The sequence below is a fragment of the Mustelus asterias genome, unplaced genomic scaffold (genome assembly GCF_964213995.1).
Source record: "Mustelus asterias unplaced genomic scaffold, sMusAst1.hap1.1 HAP1_SCAFFOLD_4989, whole genome shotgun sequence".
NCBI lineage: Eukaryota > Metazoa > Chordata > Chondrichthyes > Carcharhiniformes > Triakidae > Mustelus > Mustelus asterias.
Window position 1 is genome coordinate 1 of NW_027594932.1, and position 9,857 is coordinate 9,857.

Sequence of the window (9,857 nt, forward strand, 5' to 3'; positions counted from 1 at the left end):
TCCCTTAGTGTCCCAAAGATGTGTAGGTTAGGGTGGATTGGCCATGCTAAATTGTCCCTTAGTGTCCAAAGATGTGTAGGTTAGGTGGATTGGCCATGCTAAATTGTCCCTTAGTGTCCCAAAGATGTGTAGGTTAGGGTGGATTGGCCATGCTAAATTGTCCCTTAGTGTCCCAAAGATGTGTAGGTTAGGGTGGATTGGCCATGCTAAATTGTCCCTTAGTGTCCCAAAGATGTGCAGGTTAGGGTGGATTGGCCATGCTAAATTGTCCCTTAGTGTCCAAAGATGTGTAGGTTAGGGTGGATTGGCCATGCTAAATTGTCCCTTAGTGTCCAAAGATATGTAGGTTAGGGTGGATTGGCCAAGCTAAATTGTCCCTTAGTGTCCAAAGATGTGTAGGTTAGGGTGGATTGGCCATGCTAAATTGCCCCTTAGTGTCCAAAGATGTGTAGGTTAGGGTGGATTGGCCATGCTAAATTGTCCCTTAGTGTCCAAAGATGTGCAGGTTAGGTGGATTGGCCATGCTAAATTGTCCCTTAGTGTCCAAAGATGTGCAGGTTAGGTGGATTGGCCATGCTAAATTGTCCCTTAGTGTCCAAAGATGTGTAGGTTAGGTGGATTCGTGGAGTAAATATGCAGGGTTACGAGGATAGGACATGGGTGGGATTCCTGTCGGGGCAGAGCTGATGGGCCGAATGTCCTCCGCCCGCACTGCAGGGATTGGAATATGATGGGCAGGGCTAAAGACGGAGCTAAGGTCAACGCAAAACAGTTTCCGGGTCACGCTCACCGAGACCCGCTCTCCATTCGCCAATTTTAATCATCAACTGTGGATCCCACCAGCCGCTGTGCTGGGATCGAACCCAGCTCCCGCCTTCTCCGCCTCTGACCGTGCGGCCAAATTCCCCTCCAACTCCATTCTCGAGTTTGCTGACGACCCCACCGTAAGTGGGTCGGATCTCAAACAATGACGAGACAGAGTACGGGAATGAGATAGAGAATCTGGTGAACTGGTGCGGCAACAATAATCTCTCCCTCAATGTCAACAAAACCAAGGAGATTGTCATCGACTCCAGGAAGCGTAAAGGAGAACATTTGGAGAGGAGGAGGTTGAGGGGAGACTTGATAGAGGTTTATAAGATGGTGAGGGGGATAGATCGAGTGAACGTTCAAAGACTATTTCCTCGGGTGGATGGAGCTATTACAAGGGGGCATAACTATAGGGTTCGTGGTGGGAGATATAGGAAGGATATCAGAGGTAGGTTCTTCACGCAGAGAGTGGTTGGGGTGTGGAATGGACTGCCTGCAGTGATAGTGGAGTCAGACACTTTAGGAACATTTAAGCGGTTATTGGATAGGCACATGGAGCACACCAGGATGATAGGGAGTGGGATAGCTTGATCTTGGTTTCAGATAAAGCCCGGCACAACATCGTGGGCCGAAGGGCCTGTTCTGAGCTGTACTGTTCTATGTTCTATGCCCCTGTCTACATCAACGCGGACGAAGTAGAAAGGGTCGAGAGAGCGTCAAGTTTCTAGGTGTCCAGATCACCAACAACCTGTCCTGGTCCCCCCCACGCCGACACTATAGTTAAGAAAGCCCCACCAACGCCTCTACTTTCTCAGGAGACTAAGGAAATTCGGCATGTCCGCTACGACTCTCACCAACTTTTACAGACGCCCCATAGAAAGCATCCTTCCCGGGTGTATCACAGCTCGGTCTGGGGCTCCTGCTCTGCCCAAGACCGCAAGGAACTACAAAGGGTTTGTGTGTGTGTGAATGTAGCCCAGTCCCATCACGCAAACCAGCCTCCCATCCATTGACTCCGTCTACACTTCCCGCTGCCTCGGGGGGGGAAAAGCAGCCGGCATAATCAAGGACCCTCCCCCAACGCACCCGGGACATTCTCTCTTCCACCTTCTTCCGTCGGGGGGAAAAAGGTACAAAAGTCTGAGGTCACGTACCGACCGACTCAAGAACAGCTTCTTCCCTGCTGCTGCCGTCAAGACTTTTGAATGGAACGACCTCGCATTAAGTTGATCTTTCTCTACACCCCGAGCTGTGACTGTAACACTACATTCTGCACCCCCTCCTTTCCTTCTCTATGAACGGTATGCTTTGTCTGTACAGCGCGCAAGAAACGATACTTTTCACCGTATCCCGATACACGTGACAACAATAAATCAGACCAAAGTCAGAGAGAGAGAGAGAGAGTCCCAGCCTCGGACCCTCCACGGTGGGGCCAGGGAGGGAGAAGCGGTCTCACCTTGGGGTTGGCGGGATGGGTGGTACACCTGCAGGTCAAAGGGCTGCGTGTTGGTCCGCTGCACCACCGTCACGTTGTGGCCCGTCCACTTGTTAGCCTTGGCCAGGGTGTTCGTCCGCCAGTCCGTCCAATAGACCTCCCCCCCGTACAGGGTGACGGCGAAGGGGTGCGACAGGTACTCGTGTCCCCGCAGGACCTCGATCAGCCGGCTGCCGTCGTAGAGGGCGGAATAGATGGCGTCGGACCTGCGGGAGGGGACAGAGGGTCCGTCAAATCCACAGTCCCAAAGATGTGTCGCTTCGATGGATTGTCCATGCGAAATTGTCCCTTAGTGTCCCAAAGATGTGTAGGTTTGGGTGGATTGTCCATGCGAAATTGTCCCTTAGTGTCCCAAAGATGTGTAGGTTTGGGTGGATTGTCCATGCGAAATTGTCCCTTAGTGTCCAAAGATGTGTAGGTTAGGGTGGATTGGCCGTGATAAATTGTCCCTTAGTGTCCAAAGATGTGTGGGTTAGGGTGGATTGGCCATGCTAAATTGTCCCTTAGTGTCCAAAGATGTGTAGGTTAGGGTGGATTGGCCGTGCTAAATTGTCCCTTAGTGTCCAAAGATGTGTAGGTTAGGGTGGATTGGCCATGCTAAATTGTCCCTTAGTGTCCCAAAGATGTGTAGGTTAGGGTGGATTGGCCATGCTAAATTGTCCCTTAGTGTCCAAAGATGTGTAGGTTAGGTGGATTGGCCATGCTAAATTGTCCCTTAGTGTCCAAAGATGTGTAGGTTAGGGTGGATTGGCCATGCTAAATTGTCCCTTAGTGTCCCAAAGATGTGTAGGTTAGGGTGGATTGGCCATGCTAAATTGTCCCTTAGTGTCCAAAGATGTGTAGGTTAGGGGGATTGGCCATGCTAAATTGTCCCTTAGTGTCCAAAGATGTGTAGGTTAGGGTGGATTGGCCATGCTAAATTGTCCCTTAGTGTCCCAAAGATGTGTAGCTTCGATGGATTGGCCATGCTAAATTGTCCCTTAGTGTCCAAAGATGTGTAGGTTCGGGTGGATTGGCCGTGCTAAATTGTCCCTTAGTGTCCAACGATGTGTAGGTTAGGGTGGATTGGCCATGCTAAATTGTCCCTTAGTGTCCCAAAGATGTGTAGCTTCGATGGATTGGCCATGCTAAATTGTCCCTTAGTGTCCAAAGATGTGTAGGTTAGGGTGGATTGGCCGTGCTAAATTGTCCCTTAGTGTCCAACGATGTGTAGGTTAGGGTGGATTGGCCATGCTAAATTGTCCCTTCGTGTCCAAAGATGTGTAGGTTAGGGTGGATTGGCCATGCTAAATTGTCCCTTAGTGTCCAAAGATGTGGAGGTTAGGGTGGATTGGCCATGCTAAATTGTCCCTTAGTGTCCCAAAGATGTGGAGGTTAGGGTGGATTGGCCATGCTAAATTGTCCCTTAGTGTCCAAAGATGTGTAGGTTAGGGGGATTGGCCATGCTAAATTGTCCCTTAGTGTCCCAAAGATGTGTAGGTTCGATGGATTGGCCATGCTAAATAGTCCCTTAGTGTCCAACGATGTGTAGGTTAGGGTGGATTGGCCATGCTAAATTGTCCCTTAGTGTCCCAAAGATGTGTAGCTTCGATGGATTGGCCATGCTAAATTGTCCCTTAGTGTCCAAAGATGTGTAGGTTAGGGTGGATTGGCCGTGCTAAATTGTCCCTTAGTGTCCAACGATGTGTAGGTTAGGGTGGATTGGCCATGCTAAATTGTCCCTTCGTGTCCAAAGATGTGTAGGTTAGGGTGGATTGGCCATGCTAAATTGTCCCTTAGTGTCCAAAGATGTGGAGGTTAGGGTGGATTGGCCATGCTAAATTGTCCCTTAGTGTCCCAAAGATGTGGAGGTTAGGGTGGATTGGCCATGCTAAATTGTCCCTTAGTGTCCAAAGATGTGTAGGTTAGGGGGATTGGCCATGCTAAATTGTCCCTTAGTGTCCCAAAGATGTGTAGGTTCGATGGATTGGCCATGCTAAATAGTCCCTTAGTGTCCAACGATGTGTAGGTTAGGGTGGATTGGCCATGCTAAATTGTCCCTTAGTGTCCCAAAGATGTGTAGCTTCGATGGATTGGCCATGCTAAATTGTCCCTTAGTGTCCAAATATGGGGGGAGCGAGAGAGAGGGGGCGACAGAGCGAGAGAGAGGGGGCGACAGAGCGAGAGAGAGGGGGCGACAGAGCGAGAGAGAGGGGGCGACAGAGCGAGAGAGAGGGGGCGACAGAGCGAGAGAGAGGGGGCGACAGAGCGAGAGAGAGGGGGCGACAGAGCGAGAGAGAGGGGGCGACAGAGCGAGAGAGAGGGGGCGACAGAGCGAGAGAGAGGGGGCGACAGAGCGAGAGAGAGGGGGCGACAGAGCGAGAGAGAGGGGGCGACAGAGCGAGAGAGAGGGGGCGACAGAGCGAGAGAGAGGGGGCGACAGAGCGAGAGAGAGGGGGCGACAGAGCGAGAGAGAGGGGGCGACAGAGCGAGAGAGAGGGGGCGACAGAGCGAGAGAGAGGGGGCGACAGAGCGAGAGAGAGGGGGCGACAGAGCGAGAGAGAGGGGGCGACAGAGCGAGAGAGAGGGGGCGACAGAGCGAGAGAGAGGGGGCGACAGAACGAGAGAGAGGGGGTGACAGAGCGAGAGAGGGGGGGAGCAACAGAGAGAGAGAGAGAGAGAGGGGTCTGGGAGGGGGTTTCACGTACAACAAGTCTCTCATTTTCTGGTCCGTTCGAGTGAAGTTGAGACAAACAGGCGCTCAGGAATTTTAATATATTACAGGGTGCTGCCCGTCTGAAACGCTTCCCCCCCATCACTGCATCAACACAGAGCGACCCCTCACTGCGGGGGGGGGGGTGGGAGAGGGGGCAGAACGTGGGAGGAGGGGTCCCCGCTGCGATCGCAAATAACGAAGCTCCGAATTCTAATTCATCGCGCCCAGAGGCACGAACCGCTGAAGCTTTTCACCTCCGACTCAACAGGACGAACACAAGGCGGCCAGATTTCAAAACCATCACACAACAATTCCGACCGCAGTTCCGGTCTCCTAATCCACCCGGTTAGACCCACACTCGGGGCACCGTGCACAGTTCCGGTCTCCCTATCCCCTCGGTTAGACCCACACTCGGAGCACCGTGCACAGTTCCAGTCTCCCTATCCCCTCGGTTAGACCCACACTCGGGGCACCGTGCACAGTTCCGGTCTCCCTATCCCCTCGGTTAGACCCACACTCGGAGCACCGTGCACAGTTCCAGTCTCCCTATCCCCTCGGTTAGACCCACACTCGGAGCACCGTGCACAGTTCCAGTCTCCCTATCCCCTCGGTTAGACCCACACTCGGAGCACCGTGCACAGTTCCGGTCTCCCTATCCCTCGGTTAGACCCACACTCGGAGCACCGTGCACAGTTCCCATCTCCGTATCCCCTCGGTTAGACCCACACTCGGAGCACCGTGCACAGTTCCCATCTCCGTATCCCCTCGGTTAGACCCACACTCGGAGCACCGTGCACAGTTCCCGTCTCCCTATCCCTCGGTTAGACCACACTGGGGAGCGCGAGGGGCGCCGGATCGATCCCGGAGCCTTACCTGGCATCAATCCACAGAATCCGGCGTTCCAGATAATCCACAGTCAATCCATTAGGCCAACCACCCGCACCCAGTTCCCGATGGATAGTCCTTCTCCCACCTCCACTCATTGAGGCCGCCTCGATACGAGGCAAGCTCGCATCCCAGTCCGTCCAGAACAGTATCCTGTTGAGTGAGAAGGGAACAACATGAATGGGAAGGGTGAGTCATAAGATTTACAATAATGGGAGAGGCCCTTCGGCCCACTGGGTCTGTGCTGGCCCCTTCCATCCCAATTCCATTTTCCACCACTTGCTCCCTGGCTCCCAAGTTTTCACCTGAACGTTCCATAAGAACAGAACAACTCGGAGCTCTAAATGGCAGAACCCGGAGGAGTATTGATAGGCAGAGGGATCTGGGCGTACAGGTACACAGGTCACTGAAAGTGGCAACGCAGGGTGGAGAAGGTAGTCAAGAAGGCATACGGCATGCTTGCCTTCATCGGCCGGGGAGTTTAAAAATTGGGCAAGTCATGTTGCAGCTTTATAGAACCTTAGTTAGGCCGCACTTGGAATATAGTGTTCAATTCTGGTCGCCACACTACCAGAAGGATGTGGAGGCTTTGGAGAGGGTTACAGAAAAGATTCACCAGGATGTTGTCCTGGTCTGGAGGACATTAGCTATGAGGAGAGGTTGGAGAAACTTGGTTTGTTCTCACTGGAGCGACGGAGGTTGAGGGGGAGACCTGATAGAATTCTACAAGATTATGAGGGGCATGGACAGAATGGATAGTCAGAAGCTTTTTCCCCCCAGGGTGGAAGAGTCAATGACTCGGGGGGCACAGGTTTAAGGGGCAAGGTTTAAAGGAGATGTACGAGGCAAGTTTTTACACAGAGGGTGGTGGGTGCCTGGAACTCGCTGCCGGGGGAGGGAGTGGGAGCGGATACGGTAGTGAGTTTTAAGGAGCGTCTTGACAAATCCATGAATAGGATGGGAATAGAGGGATACGGTCCCCGGAAGGGGAGGGGGTTTTAGTTAAGTCGGGCAGCATGGTCAGCGCAGGAGGGCCGAAGCGCCTGTTCCTGTGCTGGAACTTTCTTTGAGTAGGCCATCCCGGCCCCTCGAGCCCTGCTCCGCCATTCAATAAGATCACGGCTGATCTTTTCGTGGACTCAGCTCCACTTACCCGCCCGCTCACCGTAACCCTTAATTCCTTCAAAAATCTATCTATCCTTGCCTTGAAGAACATTCAACGAGGGAGCCTCAACTGGGCAGGGAATTCCCACAGATTCACAACCCTTTGTGTGAAGAAGTTCCTCCTCAACTCAGTCCTAAATCTCCTCCCCCTTATTTTGAGGCCATGCCCCCGAGTTCTAGTTTCACCCGCCAGTGGAAACAACCTCCCTGCTTCTATCTTATCCATTCCCTTCATCATCTTATATGTTTCCATAAGATCCCCCCCCTCATTCTTCTGAATTCCAATGAGTATAGCCCCAGTCTACTCAGTCTCTCCTCATAAGCCAACCCTCTCAACTCCGGAACCAACCCAGTGAATCTCCTCTGCACCCCCTCCAATGCCAGTACTGAGAGATATAGAACAAAGAGATCTAGGGGTACAGGTTCGTAGCTCCTTGAAAGTGGAGTCACAGGTGGACAGAGTGGTGAAGAAGGCATTCGGCATGCTTGGTTTCATCGGTCAGAACATTGAATACAGGAGTTGGGACGTCTTGTTGAAGTTGTACAAGACATTGGTAAGGCCACACTTGGAATACTGTGTACAGTTCTGGGTCACCCTATTATAGAAAGGATATTATTAAACTAGGAAGAGCGCAGAAAAGATTTACTAGGATGCTCCCGGGACTTGATGGTTTGAGTTATAAGGAGAGGTTGGATAGACTGGGACTTTTTTCTCTGGAGCGTAGGAGGCTGAGGGGTGATCTTATAGAGGTCTATAAAATAATGAGGGGCACAGATCAGCTGGATAGTCAACATCTTTTCCCCAAAGGTAGGGGAATCTAAGACTAGTTACAGAGCAAAGAGATCGGGTTCATAGCTCCTTGAAAGTGGAGTCGCAGGTGGACAGAGTGGTGAAGAAGGCATTCGGCATGCTTGGTTTCATCGGTCAGAACATTGAACACAGGAGTTGGGACGTCTTGTTGAAGTTGTACAAGACATTGGTAAGGCCACACTTGGAATACTGCGTCCAGTTCTGGTCACCCTATTATAGAAAGGATATTATTAAACTAGAAAGAGTGCAGGAAAGATTTACTAGGATGCTACCGGGACTTGATGGATTGAGTTATAAGGAGAGGCTGGATAGACTGGGACTTTTTTCTCTGGAGCGTAGGAGGCTGAGGGGTGATCTTATAGAGGTCTATAAAATAATGAGGGGCACAGATCAGCTAGATAGTCAACATCTTTTCCCCAAAGGTAGGGGAGTCTAAAACTAGAGGGTGTAGGTTTAAGGTGAGAGGGGAGAGATACAGAAGGGTCCGGAGGGGCAATGTTTTCACACAGAGGGTGGTGAGTGTCTGGAACGAGCTGCCAGAGGCAGTAGTAGAGGCGGGTACAATTTTGTCTTTTAAAAAGCGTTTAGACAGTTACATGGGTACGATGGGTATAGAGGGATATGGGCCAAACGGGGGCAATTGGGACTAACTTAGGGTTTTTTTAAAAGGGGGGCAGCATGGACAAGTTGGGCCGAAGGGCCTGTTTCCATGCTGTAAACCTCTATGACTCTCCGTCTCTCTCTCTGTGTCTCTCTCTCTGTGTCTCTCTGTCTCTCTCTCTCTGTCTCTCTCTCTCTCTGTCTCTCTCTCTCTCTGTCTCTCTCTCTCTCTGTCTCTCTCTCTCTCTGTCTCTCTCTGTCTCTCTCTCTCTCTGTCTCTCTCTCTCTCTGTCTCTCTCTCTCTCTTTCTATCTCTGACTCCAAGAAACTATAAAAGGTTGTGAATGTAGCCCAGTCCCATCACGCAAACCAGCCTCCCATCCATTGACTCCGTCTACACTTCCCGCTGCCTCGGGGGGGAAAGTCAGCCGGCATAATCAAGGACCCCCCCCCCCCCCCCACGCACCCCGGACATTCTCTCTTCCACCTTCTTCCGTCGGGGAAAAAGGTACAAAAGTCTGAGGTCACGTACCGACCGACTCAAGAACAGCTTCTTCCCTGCTGCTGCCGTCAAGACTTTTGAATGGACCGACCTCGCATTAAGTTGATCTTTCTCTACACCCCGAGCTGTGACTGTAACACTACATTCTGCACCCTCTCCTTTCCTTCTCTATGAACGGTATGCTTTGTCTGTTCACACGGAGACTCACCCGTCACGGGGGTCCAACGCAATGGCGCGCGGGTGTTCAATGTCTCCAGCGATGAGTGTGGTACGCATCGAGCCATCCAGTCTTGCCACCTCTATCTGATCCAAGTTACTTTCCACCCAGTAAATGTTCCCGGCGATCCAATCGACTGCCAAACCTTCGGGGGTGGCCAGACCATACTGCACGACCACCTCGACACTACTGAGAGCTGTGGGGGGGAAAGGAAAGAGAGAGGGGGGGGGGGGGGGGGGGAGAGGCAAGGGGGAGAGGCGGGGGGGAGAGGGGAGGGGGAGAGAGAGAGGGGGGAGGGAGAGGGGGGGAGGGAGAGGGGGGGAGGGAGAGGGGGGAGAGAGGGGGGGAGAGAGAGGGGGGGAGGGAGAGGGGGGAGAGAGGGGGGGAGAGAGAGGGGGAGGGAGAGGGGGAGAGAGAGGGGGAGAGAGAGGGGGGAGAGAGAGGGGGGAGAGAGAGGGGGGAGAGAGAGGGGGGGAGGGAGAGGGGGGGAGGGAGAGGGGGGGAGGGAGAGGGGGGAGGGAGAGGGGGGAGGGAGAGGGGTGAGAGAGAGGGGAAGAGAGAGGGGGAGAGAGAGGGGGGAGAGAGGGGGAGAGAGGGGGGAGAGAGGGGGGGAGAGAGAGGGGGGAGAGAGAGGGGGGGAGAGGGGGGAGAGAGAGGGGGAGAGAGGGGGGGAGGAGA

The 9,857-nt window shown here is 52.9% G+C and overlaps 1 protein-coding gene across 1 annotated transcript; it reads right to left on the minus strand.

The window, feature by feature from the left end:
- Positions 1-2,266: 2,266 nt before the first annotated feature.
- LOC144491311 (low-density lipoprotein receptor-related protein 1-like) lies at positions 2,267-9,371 on the minus strand (the record flags this gene model as incomplete). The annotated part of the gene is made up of 3 exons (XM_078208979.1): positions 9,171-9,371; positions 5,874-6,038; positions 2,267-2,511 (listed from the first exon to the last, which is right to left on the minus strand). Coding segments are annotated over exons 1-3 (478 nt in total), but the record flags the coding sequence as incomplete, so codon positions are not given.
- Positions 9,372-9,857: the final 486 nt, after the last annotated feature.